At 48.6% G+C, this 18372-nt stretch overlaps 1 protein-coding gene across 1 annotated transcript; it reads left to right on the top strand.

The window, feature by feature from the left end:
• Positions 1-3061: 3061 nt before the first annotated feature.
• Positions 3062-13732, top strand: ISL1 (ISL LIM homeobox 1). The gene is made up of 6 exons (XM_075726941.1): positions 3062-3089; positions 3921-4110; positions 7151-7410; positions 9471-9757; positions 11211-11378; positions 13616-13732. The coding sequence occupies exons 1-6, from the start codon at positions 3062-3064 to the stop codon at positions 13730-13732; spliced, it is 1050 nt and encodes a 349-aa protein (XP_075583056.1).
• The last annotated feature ends 4640 nt before the right edge of the window (positions 13733-18372 follow it).

Here is an 18372-nt window from a genome sequence, read left to right on the forward strand (position 1 = left end):
AGTGCGGAAAAACACCTTCTCGTTTCATTCTCTCTCGTAAAATCCGCGGATTTTTTTTTTTTTTTTCAGGCATTGGGATGACTCTTTTTGGTTCGGATTGGGTTGGTTTGTTTTTTGGTTGTTTTTTTGTTTTGTTTTGTTTTTTTTTTTAATTACTGGGATCTTTTGCCATCTCGCAGCCCTCGAGGTCACCCGGGGGGGGCGGCGGGGAGCTGTCGGTGTGCCCCGTGCCGGGGGTGGGGGGCGGGTGATCCTTGCAGAGTACGCGGCGGAACGGCACAAAAGGTCCGAAACGCGCCCACCGCGCCGGGCCGCGGCCGATCGCCCCTCGGCCAGCAGAGGTCGCCGCGCCGCCCGCGCGCCCCGCCGCGGGGCGAGGCCGGCGGGGGACCGGGCGACCGGTCGGGGGACGGTGCCCCGCGGAGGGCGATCCCCGCCGCCGCGCTGCCGCCGCTGCGCCCGCCGAGCCCCGCAAGGCGCACGGCGGCCCCGCGGGGGAGGCGGCCCTGCACGGCGGCGGGGGCCGCGGGGGCACGGCGGGGCGGGGGGCGCGGCGGCGGTCCCCGGGCCCGGGCCGGCGGCACGCGGGGGCGGCGTCGCAGCCCGAGTCGATTTGGGTGAAATTGGCCGTTGCGAAAGGCTTGCCCCGAACACGTGCCAGGCTGTCCGAAGCTGCCACCGTCAGCAGCAGTTCCTAACAATTGCTTTTTGGTTTCCTCGGCTAACGCGCAAGACTATGAAGTACACGTACGCCTAGCCTCCGATATATATATATGCATGTACTTAACACCCCCACATACACGCCTGTGGCCAGTTTCTTGGGTGTAGAGGTGATCACCTAGCAGGCTCGCATTTCCCACTGTTTATGTAAACGTCGAATATGTAAAGTAACTGTGCGCGTGTTTACAACCGTCTCTTTACCTCCTGACGCTATCTTGAGACCATTTCAAGACAGCTTAGTTATCTCTACAAGTGGCAACTCTGGGTCCAAACTCTTGTTTGAAATAAAGCTGGAAGGGTGTGTTTGCTCCTTCAGCTTCAGAAAGGAAAATATCTTGCAAACCAAGTTAGGACTCCGAGGAGGTCCCCTGTTTAGTAGCGGTCTCATCAGCAAATGCAAGTTTCAGAACTTTTTCTTGACTGTTTCATTGCAACCACATTTCCCCGCAGGAAGATATTCCGCGTGAATATGGCTTTGCCTCTCTTTCACCCGAACTCTAGTCTCGTCGGTTGCCTTTAAAAAAAAATAGGACTTGGAAAAAATTGTATTTTCCTGATGAGTAGTGATTGGAGGGCACTTATACACTACGTTGATGAGGGCGGTGTAACAGCCCATATGGAACAGAACACAAAACCGGGACCTAAACAGACTCAAAGGGGACGTCTAAGATGGGGTGGGGGGGAAAGATTCAGAAGGGTTTGGGGTGGACACGCTCGGGAGCGGGTACAGTTTCTCGCGCGGACCAAAGGAAAGGCACCGTGTAGCCCAAGCGGAGCCTGCCCTTCGAAAAACACACACAAAGAAACCCGTGCCCACGGGAGAGTCGCGTTTTGCCTAGTTTGGGAAGCTTTCAGATAAGCGCCCGATGGAGCCGGCAGCCCCGCGGGGGCCGGTGCCCGGCGCGGGGGGGTGCGGGGTGCCCTGCGCCGGTGCGCAGCCGGGGGCGCGGGCACCGCACGGCTCCGCGCCCGGCCGCGGCTCTCGGGTCCGGGCTGCCCGCATCGCCCCCAGGGAGCAGCGCCGCAGAGCCGCGCACACGGCGCAGTCCGCGTCTTCCCTCTCCTTTTTTTTTTTTTTTTTTTTTTTAAGAGTAAGAATTTTAAGGGACTCTCGATGGGGAAAGGCAGGAGTTCTTCACTTTTCTCCGCCAATCTCCATTCCCCGCCAACTTATGAAACCGTCTAAACACAGGATGCATTTCTATTTACAGACTTGGGGGGGGAAGACAGAAAGGAAAAGGAATTAAAAGGGATTGGAAAACATAAATAGAATGGAGGTAGTGTCGAGAGACAATTTAAGGTAAATATTTGTACCTTCTTCGATCTTGTGTTTAACAGAAATACATGAAGCATTTATCCACGGTTTTAAGAGAGAAGGAGGCTGGAGAAAAAAAACCATGAACATTCCCATCTGATGGCTGGGGCCATGCCCAGCCCGCCTGCCCTGCCCTCCCCGCTCAGGGCAGCTTCGCCTGGGCGAGCCGGGGCAGTGCCTCCCGCCTAGGAAAGACAAACCTTGGGAAAGGAAATAGCTGGATTAACACCACCACCACCCCCCCAAAAAAAATTAATAAATATGTATATGGAAGTGGTAAATATGGCACAGCAAGCCCGAGAGGGGGAAGGGGTGGAGGAGCCCGAGCGGGGCCGGGAAGGAAAATGAGAGGTGCGACGGGAGATAAGCGGCGGGGATGGAGGAGAGCGACAAGAAGAAAGTATAAAGGGAAATACAAATGAGGAGCGAGGAAAAGTTGCCTCCGAGAGCCCGAGCCGGGGCCGCCGCGCCGCCAGACGCTGAAATATGATAATCAGAACAGCTGCGCCGCGCCGCCCGCAGCCAATGGGCGCCGCGCAGGCGTGACGTCCCCGCGCATGACGTCAGGCCAATGGCGAGCGGGTTGAGTTGGAGCAGAGAAGTTTGAGTAAGAGATAAGGGCGAGGCGAGTGCCCGAGCCGCCAGCGCCCAGTCCGGCACCGCCGCGCCGCCGCACCGCACCGCACCGCACCGCACCGCTCCGCACCGCACCGCTCCGCTCCCGCACCGCACCGCGCCCCGCGGCCGGACCCCGCCGCGCCCCGCCGCGCCCCGCGCCTCACCGCGCACCCCCTTCGCTCTCCGCAGCCCTGACAGTATCTCCCACGACGGTGGTGTTTGTTTTGCCTTTTTTTTTTTTCTCCTTCCCATTTCGAGTCTCTATTTTTTTTTTTTCTTTTGTTATTACTACTTCTACTTTTTTATTTTTTTTATTTTTATTTTTAGCGACAGCTCTCAAACCTACTTTGGGGTCTTAAAACGAAACCGTACACCATTTCACTGTGGACATTACACCCTCTTACAGATATGGGAGACATGGGAGACCCACCAAAAAGTAAGGCGGAATTTTTACCGTTGTTGGAATAAATGTGCTGTCTATTGTAATCGTCTCAGGCAGGCGAACTGCTAAAGGGCTGAACTTCATTTGAATGGTAGAGAAGGTGCCTTTGTTGCCATGCCTGCATGCTTGCTGTGCTTTAACCTCGTAGCCTTGTATGTTAATAGCCTGGGGTCCTGCTCTGTTTTAAAGTTTGGGGAGCAGGCGGGATTTTAATGGGATCTCCAACCACGGAGCCCTAAATTCCCCTCGTGCTAGACTCCGGTGAAGCTGTCTGACTATCCAGCACCTAGTCTGTCTAGGGGAATTAGCACTAGACTTGCAAAAGCGAGCAAGTGACAACCGTAATGATGTTTGTTCTTGCTAGCAGCCTCGAGTCCCCTCGTCTATGGCAAAGGGCTGAATGGCAAGCGCACCCAGCCACGCGTTCATCGTTTCCAGTCAGAGCCTCTTAAAAATGAAATCAAACGTATAGATTCTCTCCCCGTAAGGAAAGGAATCCAAACAAGCAAATAATAAAATAAAAATAAACAACGAGAGAGTTTGGAGTTTTGATTCTGTGCAAGGCTTGTGAAATGAGGACCTTCACCCCGAAGACTGTTCACATCTGCATTTTAACATATGTTCCGCCTCCTTTCTAAACGAGGCAAGGTTTTGATGGCACACTTCAATTACCATCCAAAAGTGTAATGCTCTTTAAAAAAAAAAAAAAAAAGAAACAAAAACAACACTCCCAGAGTACGCCCAATAAGGGAACGACACTAAAAGTGTGTTTATCTCTGTAGGAGAGTAAACGGTTAGTCAATCATGTATTTATTTTCATTTCAGAAAAACGCCTGATTTCCCTATGTGTTGGTTGCGGCAATCAAATTCACGATCAGTATATTCTGAGGGTTTCTCCGGATTTGGAATGGCATGCGGCGTGTTTGAAGTGTGCAGAGTGTAATCAGTATTTGGACGAAACCTGTACGTGCTTTGTTAGGGATGGCAAAACCTACTGTAAAAGAGATTATATCAGGTACGCCATTTACGTTGTTTAATTCTTCGGTGAGATTTCTTTCTTTCCTGTTTTTTTTTTTTTGTTGTTTGTTTTTTTTTTTTTTTTACTTTATGAATCTGACAGAGGCAGGAAGAGGAAAAATTGTAAGAAAAAGGGTGAAAAGACAATTGATATGTTTTTAAGTGATTTCCCCATAGATAGACAGGCGAGGAAAAAAGTTAGAGTCGTCAAGTTTTTTATTCCACAGATTCAAATGCAAATTTCTGTATAAACAAAACCACATTCGGGAACAGCTAACGACTGTGTGGGACCCTCCTAAGGACTTTGGCAATGCATCCTGTGATTCTAACAAAGTGGGAAATCGTAGGTAATGGAGAATATTTTCCATAGTGTAGATATTATAAGCAACATGGAACTGATCGCTTTTTAACACAACCTGAGAAACGCATGTCTCTGTGTTTTTGCAAAGGCATAATGGCATTCATAAGAAAGGCACTTCAAGCATGTATGCCGTAAAAATAAATACACGGGGGGGGGGGGGGGGGGGGGGAACAAACAACACTATTTAAACTAGGCCTATCAAAAAACAAAAAAGCAAAAGAAAAACAAAACCAAAGTTTTCTTCAGAAGGAAGGATCCTTTTATGGGGAGGTTAAAACCTAGACTGAAATGTTTCTTCGCTAAAATAACTGACATTTAATCTTTTTAAATATTAACCCCTTTGGTGATATCTGACTGCCTTTTCTTTCTTATCTTATCTGTACTGATGAATTAGACAGAGCAGATCAAATTGCCCATCATCTGTTCGCGAACAATTGGGTATATTTAGATAATGGAACCGCTTCCTTCCTCGCATTAAAATCTGGTAACTGATAAAATGTGAGAGTTGCCAATCCTGACACTATTGAGAAACCAAAGCAGGAATTTCGAGTGTGTTTATTATTTGTGCTCCTGGGTCATGCTGATCCGTTTCAGTGTCGTCTACCGGGTTTGCAAAACCAGTACTTTGTATGACACTGAAGTATTTTTTTTACAGAAAGTTTTGGGAGCAAGTAACTACCTAGCCACCTAAGATATCTTTTCTAATTTCTTTGTAATGCTGAATTGAAATAAAGCACTTGAGTCTTTCCTTCTCCAGTGCACAATTCATAAGCAGACCATTCCTTCAAGCCATGTTGTGGATTATTCTCAAAGTTTTACCATGGCGAAAAACAGCCCACTTCTTTTTTTCTTTCTTCCTTTCTTTCTTTCTTTCCTTTTAAATGCATTTTGGATCCGTGCTTTTAAATGTTGTCCTTTACTACTTTCAAATGAAAGGAAAACATTTGGACTGCGATGTGCTTGCTCCTTTACCTCCTGCTAGAACTCAGAGGGTGAAATTTAAAGAAAAAAAATGCAGCTCTTTTAATATGGAATACGTTACATTTGCTACAATTGTAAAAGTAAGATGTATGTTATGTGCTAGTCGACTTTGAATTAGACTGTGAGACAATCTGTAATTGTCAGACATGTGGGTAACACACCCCACACCCCCCAACTTTTGTACCTATTAATGCATACAATTTGCGATCGCCCTCTTCTTTTGCCGTTTAGCTGTTTGGGTTTTTCCCTTCTTGAAACCTTATAATTCGGTAATATGTAGCTCTGCATATAAGATTAGTACACCTCAATAGACATAGCAGCTAAAGATGTGTGTAAATAAACATCTGTACCCACAAGCATATATCAAAGACTGTATCTCTAAGGAAGTGTACTGGTGAGGAGATGTGTGGGGATGAATATTAGCTCAGTTTTAGGAACAGCTTTAACGGTTCTGTGGATTGTGTGCGTGCATATGTGCAGGTATCCGTACATCTGCGGAAAGACGGTAATTTTACTTAATACCAGGGAGGCAGGCTAAGGAGCACTCGGTGGGAGCCGAGAGACTCTGCACTTTTAGACACCCGAGTTGGAGCATGTTCATCTACGGATGGGTGAACTGTCCCCCTCTCCTCCACGGGAGACGAGGAACCCGCAACCCACTCCAACGTGTAACCCCAGAAACCCATTATTTGCCGTGTGGGGCTGTCAGCAAGAAGTTGCCCTTTCACTGCTGCCGGAGGGCTTGAGCCCCGGCTCAAGGTGGGAGTGTGAGCAGGAGGGGAGACGGGGCAGGGAGGTTGGGGCAGGCTCTGGCTGCAGAGCCAAAGCACCCAAAATGCCTTTTAGTAGGGGGCGGGGGAGGGGAGCTGCGCTACGATATATGTGAACGTGGAGATATATGTGTATATATATATAAGGGGTGGTGGTGTGTGCCTGTATTGTTGTATAAAATAAACCCGATGAGAGAGGATAAGCGGAAGAGCCCCGGCCGCTGGCAGAGCCACCCCTGCCGCGTCCCGGAGGCCAAGCTGCCGGCAGCCCGGGCGCGCGTTAAGAGGCAGAAGTCCTGAGCGGGCTCCTCGCAAAAATAACACCATTTGGTGAGGCTGGCACTTTTGTGCGCGGGGAGTGGACGGCAGCTTCGCCAGCCTCGCCTTTCCCCGGTGTACCCGGGCGGTCCGGCTCAGCCCCGGGCCAGGCTAGGTCCGGTCCCCCCGCCGTGGGGAGGGAGGGAGAGGGCAGGGGCGGCCCCTCGCCTGCTGCAGCCCGGGCGCTGGGGCAGGAGGGAGAGGTCGGCATCTCCTCGCGAAGGAAGGGGGCCGTTTTTTTGTTTCTCGCTCTGTTTCTCCTTCCACCTCCGCCGCCCCTTCTCTCCCCGCTCTCCTTGCCCACCGGTGTGGCCGGGGCCCCACGGCCTTTTACGCGTGGGGGTCAGGGCACAGGCAGCAAACGAATCCGTTTCATTCCTTTCCTCTTCTGGCTTCTGTATTTTCAAGGCTTGTTTAACTAGTGGACTGCGTGTGGCTCGTCTACGCGGGGCCACGGGGCTGCCCACGAGCGGGAGTGAAAACCTCTCTCTTTCTTTTTTCCTTTCCTTTCTTCCCCCACCCACCCACCCCCCGTCCTCCTCCTTCCCCCTCCCGTGCTCTCCCTCCTTCCCTTCCTTCTCCTTCTTTCTGGGCTGGGCCCTGCTCAGGTTATACGGCATCAAGTGCGCCAAGTGCAGCATCGGCTTCAGCAAGAATGACTTCGTGATGCGCGCCCGCGCCAAGGTGTACCACATCGAGTGTTTCCGCTGCGTGGCCTGCAGCCGCCAGCTCATCCCCGGCGACGAATTCGCGCTGCGGGAGGACGGCCTCTTCTGCCGGGCGGACCACGACGTGGTGGAGCGGGCCAGCCTGGGCGCCGGGGACCCCCTCAGCCCCCTGCACCCCGCCCGGCCGCTGCAGATGGCAGGTACCGCCCGCACCCGGCGCCGCGGAAGCCCGCGGGGTTCGGCGCCGCCCGCCCCGGCGCCTGCGGGGGCCCCGCCGCTTGCAGCGGGCCCCGCGCCCCGCGGAGAGGCGGCCCCGGGCGTGCGCGCCCGCGGAGAGGCGGCCCCGGGCGTGCGCGCCCGCGGAGAGGCGGCCCCGGGCGTGCGCGCCCGCGGAGAGGCGGCGGCGGCGGCGCGCCCGGCTGCTGCGAGGAGCGCCCGCGTACGCGGTGCGCCTGGGGCGGAGGCACCTGCGCAGGGGTCGGCAGCCCCGCCGGCCTGCGCCCCTCCTGCTCCGAGCGCGCAGCGGGTGCGGGGGGCGTCTGTGTGCCCCCCCACCCCCGCCCCCCGCCCCAGCCCGGGGCAGCCGGGAGCCAAAGTGGGAGAGGGACGAGCCGCTGCAGGGAGCAGGTCTGCGGCAAAGCGCGGACCCCTCCACCCCGGGAGCATGCGGAAAGGCTGTCCTAAGCACTGGTGGAAAGCGGGGTCCGAAAGGAGATAGACTTCATAACTACAGGCGAGCACTTAGGCTGTAATTTAAAACTGTCAACAAGCTAATCTTCGGTAATTGCCTTTTAAAGTGACTCTGCCGCCTTGAAACGTTTTGTGCGATTTGATGAGAATTTAGTCTTAAAACTGAGCACCGTAACTTCGGAGTCGCCCCCACCTTGCAACTTCACTTACACTTTTAGTTCTCGGCAGATACTCAGAGACGCTTAGCTTTAGGAAGGGGCACATCTCTGAGGCAAACGAGACTGGACAACACAAGGTTGGCCGGCGTTATTGCTGTGCAAGCAACTGTAACTCGAAAGGTTACTTACAAACACAGCTATGTTTAAACGGGCTCGTTTCCCGCTTCTGAGCTCCTTTCAGGTGACATATCTATATATAGGGAGAAATAATCCCGTAGCTGATCATGGCAGAATTTTAGAGCGATTGTGCGTGCTCCCTGTGGTGTGTTTGTGCATGTCTCCGAAAGGCATATTGTGCCGGCAGGTACAATACTGCTAGTATTTGAAGCCTTCCTATTAATCGCATTTGCTGATTTATTGTTATAATCAGAAAAGTCGGAACCCGACTGTACAAAAGCAAGCACTTCCGAATATTAGCTAACCAGAGTTTCAGCAAAAGAAAAAAAAAAAAAAAAACAACAAACAAACCCTAGTGTTTTTATTTTTCCCTTGACTGGGTCAAATTACATCTAGATAACTACAGCTACACAATACACAGAAGAGCAGCAGAATCACACGAATACTTTTAGCTCTTGATGTGACGCTACCCGTAGGTTTGTATTTCTTGGCAGTTTCCATGAGTTGCTAGGCTTGTTCCCCTTTTACAGAATTGGTGAAACATTCGTATTTTTTAAGTATTCATCAAAAAGCCGACATAAATTCACCTAGCATCTCCACTTTCTAAGACAGACCCCCCGTCTTCCGAGCTCTCGGATACGGGGCTCTCACGGGATTTTCCTCCACGGTCACGGTGCAGCGGATTTGGCTTGTTTTGCTTTGATTTGGAAGCATCAGACTGCCGGGAGCTGTTGCCCGTTATCGCGGCCTCTGGCTAAACTGAACTAGATTCAGTATACAAGAAGCAGACACGAATTACGATTAATTTAAGAGTATCCTCTCACTAATTTTCGGGCCAGAAATCTGTTTTGGTGATTTGTCAGGAAATAAATACATAAAACCCTCCCCCTCCTTCCCTAGCACACACACACCTTAGCGAACTCGCCCTGCCCTGTCAAGTCTCATACAGGTTCAAGCTTCTGTCATTAAGAGTTTGGGGGTGGGGGGTGGTTTGTTTTTGCAAATTAATTATCTGTGGAGTCAGAAATGTCAGTCCCGTCACTCCACCAGCGCATAAAGGAGAGGAGACTGCAGGAGCTCTGATAGACCTGACTGCTTGAATGGCCTTTGAAAGAGGGTTCATCACCACCACCCCCCCACCTCCCCCTGTCCCACCAGCTTAGATTCATAGCCTCTGCAGACTCCCTGCTTCCTACTCATGGGGATCCTGTTCCTCCCTTCCCCTTCCCTTACAGCAGAACCTATCTCTGCCAGACAGCCAGCTCTGCGACCCCACGTCCACAAGCAGCCCGAGAAGACCACCCGAGTCCGGACTGTCCTTAATGAAAAACAGCTTCACACCTTGAGGACCTGCTACGCTGCCAACCCCAGACCTGACGCCCTCATGAAAGAGCAGCTGGTAGAAATGACTGGCCTCAGCCCGAGGGTCATCAGGGTTTGGTTTCAAAACAAGCGTTGCAAGGACAAAAAAAGGAGCATTATGATGAAGCAACTTCAGCAGCAGCAACCCAATGACAAAACTGTAAGTGGCTTCAGCCTCTGACCGTGCGTTGCCTTCCTTACCAAGGAGAAATGCCTGGGCTATGTCCAGCCCGGTCAGCCTCTGGGGTCGGTTTGACGCTTTTGATTTTGTGGGAGCTCCCTTAAAACAAAGAAAATGATACCGTTTAACTATTATCCGCTTGCTTCTGCTGTCAGTGCAATTAAAACAGACCACAGCGAGAAGCCAATATAGGCTGCTCAAGCGAACACACGTCTTTTTGTGGGGCTAAAGATACGCAGTGGATTAGACTAACTTCTCTGCAGCATGAATTGCGACCTGCAGAGCTTATGGGAGGCAATAAGCCCAGCCTTGTGTAATATTTATATTGCAAATGCAAAGGGATCCTTGAGGGGAAAATGACACTTTCGCCCTCTTCAATGGTTTTACACAGGAGTAAATCCAGAAGTAAAACCCATGAGTAAAAAGGAAATTTGATGTATTTTCTTAGCACTTTATATACTAGAATGCATATGTGTCTGTTTGTCAGTGCACTTACTGTAGAAAAAGACAAATGCAATGCAAAGGTTTTTTTGATTACTGTCGTGTTTACAGGTTACTTAAATACAGTTCTCGCACAGAAATACATTGAGTTTTTGTCTGCGGGCATATGCACGTGTGATGCAAACAAGAGGAAAGCACTGGGTTCAGCAGAGCAAACTGGCTGCCTTCATATTAAGCCAACTTTTTTTCTTTTTCCTTTTTTTTTTTTTTTTTTTTTTTTGCTGTTGTTGTTAGCCCACTTGAAGAAGAGTCTGTTATTCTCCCTGTATATATTAACTGACCTGAGAATGACTATTAATTCATAAGGCTGCCTAGTTAAGTGGAATTTAAGGAGTTTCATTTTACCCTGTTGGAATGCAATAAAACACGATGTTATTAACTCGCCTGAACAATCTATTCGTCGAGGCTTGGAGTTATTTTGTACACAGTGCCTGCACCACAGGGCACACTGGGAGGGCTGGGGTTTCTTCTTTTTTTTTTTTTTTTTTTTTTTTTTTCGGAAAGAGCGCGGTACTGACGTACCTCAGGTTTGCCGTGCAGTAGATGACCGAGATCCAGTTTAAGGTCATGCAGAACGAAACCAGCCTTGATGCGACACAGAAAGGCAGCATGATTAACTGTTTCTTGTGCCAAGCCGTGCATCGGCAGCCAAGATACAGAGCGCTCGTGTTTAAGAAGGCTTGGGGCGGAGAGGGTATGCCTTGAGAGAAATAGGGGGATTAAAGGGAAAGAAAGTAAACTTCCACCGTGATAAATGCAGCGGGTAGAAATAGGCTGACCTAGAGTAGAATAGAGTAAGACATTCACAGCAGATTAACAAAGCAAATACAAGCGACTGTATAGATAAGATAGAAAGCAGTTTATTGACTCAGCGCTTATATACAATAAAGTTAACTAAGCTCATTAACATCTTTTGCTGGGCTGTTTACAGAATATCCAAGGGATGACAGGAACTCCGATGGTGGCTGCCAGTCCGGAGAGACATGATGGTGGTTTACAGGCGAACCCGGTGGAGGTGCAGAGTTACCAGCCGCCCTGGAAAGTACTGAGTGACTTCGCATTGCAGAGTGACATAGACCAACCTGCTTTTCAGCAACTAGTAAGTGTCGGTTCCCAGCCGGAACAGGCCAGCCTGTACCCGGGGCAGAGCAATGGGGGATTCTCTAAACATGCCGGATGCCCTCAGAGGGATGAGCAATACAGACTAGCCGGGTTTTCCTGAAATTGCAAGGTGGGCATGATGGCACTCTAAAAATGTGGCGAGCTGAAATGATTTAACAGGCCTTGGTGCAAAATCTACCTTGGTGCACAGCAGAGCTCTTGCCGAGTTGAGTGGGAGCTGGGTAAGGCCTGACCCAGGTCTCAGACTAACTTGGCTTGCACACTACTCAAAACTGAAAGTATCTCTATCCAGAGAACTAAAATACTATTCACGTGTCATTTAATTGTATGTATGTTTGTAAAAGCAGCTTCTAAAATTAGCCCCTCCCTTCTTCAGGGCAATTTTCCCTGTATGCGATAGGGTGGATTTTAAATATATAATTGTAGTTTCAACCTGTGCCCTTGTTTTGTCACAGAAACATAAATAGCCTAATTAAATTTTTGAAGTCCTTGTTTTAAACCTGTACCTCTAGATATAACTTTACATATATATACACATACACACAAATATATACATATATACAGTTTACATTAAACGTTATGCTTTGGAAAGGGAATTGTCAGTACGTATTCAAGTGAAAAATTCAAATATAATAAACTGCCTTAAGCTGAACGAAAACAGACCTTTTAGCATAAATTCTGTTCTTAACTCACTTCCTTATGCCTACGTCATTTGGCAGCTCATATGGGACCATATCATCTACAATACTTAGGCCCAGCAAGGTGAATTAAGGACAGAAGTCAGCCTTAACTCAATTTCCTGGCCTAAGTGTGTTAAAACCAGATCTTTAAAATAATAAGGTACGTTGTGTATGGTTTTTCAGTGATCCAAATAATACTTAATGATGAAAAATTAACATATAAACCCTTTTTCGATCTGTTGGGCATTTTTTTCAACATGAAGCGATGGAAGATGAAGGTTTGTAGCCATGTCTAGAATTGTTTTCAGACCTTTTCAGTTTAGCATCATGATCTTTTGCAGGATCGCTTTTCTTTTGCCCAGTGGCAGGCTGCAGCGTGCTTCCCTCCCCTGGCACACAGTGCTCACTCGGGAAGTTGTAGCACTGCAGCAGGGCTGTTTGCATCATCTTACCTCTAGAGCAACCACCGGTTTTCCTGCTTTAATCAAGCTGTCAAGGAGACACAAGAAAAATTGATGTCCTTCGGCTGCTTTACTTATTGTGCCTTAACAGAATAGGAGACTTTAAAAACCTTTGATGCAGTGAGGTTTTGTATGGAGTAGTTTTAAAAAAGAAAAAAAAAGCAGAATGGAAGATGGATAGCCCTATTTAGCTATCCACACATGCGTATAGGTAGACAGATTATTAGATAGGCAGATGAATATTAATATATATTGGACATAATGTCTGATACAGAAAAGAGTTAAAATAAAGAATTATGTATGGAACAGACAGTTCATTGCCCGTTCAAGACACGACTTTAATCTGGAAAGGGCCTTAATCACAGGAAGGGCCAGCTAAATAGGTGCCAAAGAAATACTTTTGGATTAGCAAAGCTCTACCCTTCAAATCATGCCTTTTCCCAACGCTGCTCCTAAATTAACGGGAGCCGCGGGGCACATTAGGATGGAGAAGTGTGACCTTTTTTATCAAACTGACTCTTGTTAAAAAGAGATAGCACAGGCTTCAAATCACAAATGAAAGAGGATGGCTTGTTTCAAATACCTTCTGCTCCTGGATCCTTCTTCCAGGTTTATTTTAGTATGTGCACAAAAGGGGAAAAAAGTAACCTTGCAGTTTCGTGTTAAAAAAACACATGCACTCTTAAATAATTGACTAGAACATCCTGTTGGGATTGCCACTCTTGCAAGACAGAGAAGAAGGCCTCATTAATAAGTTTGTTTGTTTATTTGCTTGATTTTTCAGTCTTTTTTTTTAAGTTTTTTTTAACCTGCTTTTTTTTCGGTGATTTGGCCAAAGGCCTGAAGAAGATTCCTGTGAAGTCAATGGGGAAGCTAAACAAAGCAACAAACAGTGACACAGCCTCCCATGGAGATATATCAGGCCGTTCAGCTGCATGCCTGTGTATTTATTTTTGTGCTCTTCTTTGCCTTTGCCTCCTACATTTCTTTGATTGTTACAGTTGTAACAACACTTCTTTTTCTTATTTTTCTTCTTCTTCTTCTTTTTTTTTTTTTTTTTTTTTTTTTGGCAGGTTAATTTTTCAGAAGGAGGACCCGGTTCCAATTCTACTGGGAGTGAAGTAGCATCAATGTCCTCTCAGCTGCCAGATACGCCCAACAGCATGGTAGCCAGTCCTATTGAGGCATGAGGAACATTCATTCAGATTTCTGTTGTTGTTGTTTCTGCCCTTACCCTCAGCCCTGTTGGAGAGAGTGGGAAAGTGATCGCGTTGGGACTCCAAAATTTAGGGGGGAAAAGTATTTAACAACCCTGTAATGAACCTAGCAAGGAACTGCTCCATGAAACGAACGGAGTCATGTTTGAAAAGACAAGGTAATATGGTAGCAACACTGTGAAGACAATCATGGGATCTTACTAGAATAAATACTAAAAAAAAAAAACACCACCCACGCTATTCAATGATCAGAGGAGGATCGAAAAGATGTTTTCAAAACGTAAAGGATTTGTACTCATGGATCTCAAAAAAAAAAGAAAAAAAAGAAAAAAAAAACCTTTTCATTTGACTGCACATCTTAGGGAGAAACCAAGGTAGAGGGACTTTTCTATCTAGACCCTCCCAATCTGAATGGTGCTGTTTCTATATTGGTGATTGCCTTGCCAAAAGGAGCTCCAGTAGGTTTTCCATCATCAGGAAAGAGACGATTTAGCCCTGCATTGTTGAAAGATTCATTGCAGGAAGGTGGAGCTGCATTGGTCTGCAATGTTGTTTTTAGTTGACTCTTACTAAGGGGATGTTTCGTGGGTCTCTTCTAGCATGTACTGTAGCGGCGTTTTTGTTTTGCTTGGTTGAGATCCACTCACTATCAAGTTTAAAGCGATTAAAAATAGGTTTTTGAATTCATCTTTAAAAACCAATTTATAAAAGCATCGCAACAAGGTATACCTCTATTTTGCCACAAAGCGTCTCGGGATTGTGTTTGATATGTGTCCGTCCAAGAACCTTCCCCTCCCCCAAAGATGTGTATAGTCATTGGTTAAAACGTCTCTCTCTCTGTCTCTTTCTCTCTTTCTCTCTTTCTCTCTTTCTCTTTCTCTCTCTCTCTTTCTCTCAAGAGGAAAAATTAAAAAAAAAAAGTAAAAGGAAAAAGAAAAAAAAAACCACTTTTTTTGTTTGCTCTTGCATTGCAAAATTATAAAGTAATTTATTATTTATTATCAGAAGACTTGCCACTTTTCATGTCATTTGACTATTTTTTTGTTTGCTGAAGTAAAAGAAAAAAAAAAGAAAAAAAAAGAAAAAAAGAAAAGGTTGTACCGTGGTCTTTGAATTATATGTCTAATTCTATGTGGTTTTTGTCTTTTTTTTTTTCTTAAATATTATGTGAAATAAAAGCGCCATATGTAGAATTATTATATCTTCAGGACTATTTCAGTAAATAAGCATTTGGAATAGAGAAAATAATAATAATATTAATATTAAATAATGAACAAAGTTCCCTCTTTTAAATATTTACAAGTTAGCAGCTAAAATACCTGAAATAAAATATTGCATGCAAAGCAGGTCGTTAGTGAATAAAAGGAGTGTGATATTTTATTGCAAGTATTAACGACCAGCTTGTAAATTTCCATTTCAACAACTATATCAGGGCTAGTTGGATGCCTTAGCTTTCAATCGATAACGTTAGAAACTCTCTTGTTCCGCCCCCCCATCCCTTGCCCGTAAAAGTGATATTACTCTAGGCATGATCTGACATAACGTTAAGACATCTAAAGAACTGGGAGCTCAGGCTTTTTGCTGAGTTCTATTATTTTTTAAAAATAATAAAAAGAAAGTGCTGTATACCAAAGCCTCGTTGTTGAGATTGTTGAAGTGACCTGTACTTTAAGTATAAGCTCCTGATAAACGGGACGCTTTTTGCTTAACAAGTCAAGTATGACCATTATTTATCAGTGTCTGCTGTCAAAACGATTGAAAAATGCTGCAGGAGGAATACATTTAGGGGATATTGCTGTGAAATTGCACGAATCGTGTTCCTTATTTTCTGTCGACTTCCCTCTCTTCACTCCCTCTTTTCTTCCTATTTTAATTTGCGGGGGAGAGGGTGGTGAAAGCTAGAAACGTGGGCGATTTCTTGGGGAAAAGTAGAAAGAAGAAGAAAAAAAAAAAAAACATAGAGAAGGGTTGATTTTGCTCCGGTCTAAGTGCTCCCTACTACTCCCGGCCAGCACAAGACAAAGGCTCTTTTTAAAAAACCCTTAACAACTGGAATATACAGAGATTTTTAGTCTGACAAAGACAAGTTGGTTTGCATGACAGTTACTCCAAACCCTAATGTTTTCTTAACATAACCTTCTTTTTCCTCCCTCCTTACCATCTCAGCCCACCCTGAGCAAGCTCAGCTATAGAGAAAAAACATTTCGACAGTACAGAGAACATTAAAAAAAAAAAAAAGTTAAAAGTCTAATAAAGGATTTCAATCATCCTGATTAGAAACTGGATTCATTTTGTATGCTCAAGTGTAATACATTTTTGAGTACTTGATAAATATTTAAATAAATATGAAATCTACCTTAAACCGTGTGATCAGTAACCCTTGTGTTTTCATGCAGGATCAGAGGCTTAGTCCGACGCTTCGGGGGGCGGGAGGGAGAAAGGGTGTCATTTCTGCCCGGTGGTCTGACATGTAAGTTGTTTGAGTCGCTCTTACTGACGGGGGGGGGGGGGGGGTGTGAGGGGGTGGGTGTGTGCGGAATGGGGGGTTCGGAGACCGAGTCTCCGACTCGGGGGTGGGGGTTTAATTGGCGCTGTAAGGTCAGGGCAACGCGGGGGCCTTTGCCTTTACCGCCTGGAAGCCAACGCGAAGGTGGGAAGCGCGGCCCCTCCGCGGGGAGAGGCGCAGGGTTACGCCGGGGCGGGGGCGACCCCGCGGGAGAGCAACCTGCGCGCGAAGGCGTTGCTGAGCACACCCCCACCCCCACCCCCCGGGCAGGACCCTCGGGCTGGTGAAGGTCTGTGGTCTCCAAGGGCCACGCAGGAGGGAAAGGGGCATTTTGGCCCTCGCTCCTTGCGCGGGGGAGGGCCCCGCCAGCCCTGCGCGGGGCCGGGGCTGCGCTGCTCGGCGCCCCGCGGTCCCGCCGCGCCCTGCCGGCGGCTGGGGCTGCCGCCGAGATAAGCGGCCCGCCGGGAGGCAGGGGGCTGCGTTCGGGCTGCGACGGAGCGTCTTGCTCCTCGAAAGGCAGAGGGGGAGCGTGTCCTCGGAGGGCTGCAGCCGCGCTCCCGCTCCTCGGCTCTGCGGCAGGCTGCGGGCGGGACTCCCGCTCGGCATGTGCCTGCACCCACGCCTACCGCAGGGCTGCTGCCCGCACCCCCCGGGAGGGCCTGGGCCCCCCCTCAGCCTGCCGGGGGGGGCTGTGGTCGCTTCTGCGGCGGCCGCGCAGGGGTCTCTGCGCCCCCCCGGCCGCCGCCGCCCCGCTCTGGCCCGCCCGCCTGCGCAGACCTGCGGCCCCGGGGTCACACCGGAGCCTCTCCCCTCCAAACTTCAGTTAAACAAACCCCGTCTTATTTTAAGATTATTTATTTTTGCGGGGTGGAAGGGGGTTCTTCTATGGCCTTTGGTTCCGTTTTCCGTTTCATATATTTACGGCATATTTCTTCCCTCCCCCCAAACTTTGAGTATTACCCGCCGTGGAGGAAATAAATACAAACTTTCAAGCGGTCCCTCCTAGCGCCTTCAGAAGAACACCCTTCCTGAGCTCGGGCAGCAGGATTTGTGCAGCCGAGAGAAAACATCCTCTTCATAAAATGCATGTCCTTACGGTGCTCTGTGCACGTTCCTGCTCTGGTTCCTCTTTCCGATACGGGCGAGGGCGGCAATTAGCAGTCCCAGGTCCGCCGGTTTTCGTCTTGCTGCAGCCTCTCCTAGTAATGTCAAATAAGGTCTGTTAAAGCCTGCCGTAATTTCTCTGAGAATTTTGTCTGCACACACAGAGACCAATATTCAAACTCTTCTAATTTCAGTATTTGTACCGGGTTAATTAGCTCTCAGCATCTCCAGCCAGCGTATCAGTGAGATGCAGATGCTGGGGACGTGAATTCCAGCGTTGAGATCAGTCGAACATCTCAACAGTAAGTGCTTGCCTTTGTATACATATGTATACACACGTATCTTAACAAATCCACGTTGGGTCACCCAAAAATGGGCAGCGGGGTAAGAATGCGGGCCTCCCCGGCGGTGCCGGCCATCGGGCCGCCGCAGCCCCGGAGCCGGAGCGGGTTTCACGGGCACCGAGCCGCCCTGGCCCGCTCCGCAAGCCCGAAACGCCGACAGCGTTTTACGGTGCGAGGTGCCGCTGCTGGCGCTTTGCGTGCTTCAGCGGAGCTGTAAGTAGTTAATAAAGGGGCTGGAAAGAGATCCTGTTTACTGATTGTTCCTGATTGTTGTTTTCTTGATAACAGAGCAAGCCACTGAATGACTGTTTGAGCTCAGGCGCCACAAACATAAACTAAACAGCTCCCAGTGTGCCGGCCCTGCTGGAGGATCACTCCTCACCTCCCGGGACTTGTGAAGTGCAGGCGAAGGCAGCTCCCAAGGAGGCAGGCACCAGAGGGGCGGTGGAGGCTCGCCTATATGACCGAGCTTTCCATTATCTGCCGTCATTAGCCAGGGGAAAGGGGTGTAAAGTCAATCGGTGCCTTTCCCCGAGCCTCCTGCCCGTGCCGGAGGTCGGGGCAGGCTCGGTGCACCGCTCTACGCAGCATCCCAGGCGGGCGACGTGGCTTTTACATCAGGCTGCTGTTTCGTTCGAATTTCGTTGAATCTCCCTGCC

The sequence above is a fragment of the Pelecanus crispus genome, chromosome Z (assembly GCF_030463565.1).
Source record: "Pelecanus crispus isolate bPelCri1 chromosome Z, bPelCri1.pri, whole genome shotgun sequence".
In the NCBI taxonomy this organism is placed as follows: Eukaryota; Metazoa; Chordata; class Aves; order Pelecaniformes; family Pelecanidae; genus Pelecanus; species Pelecanus crispus.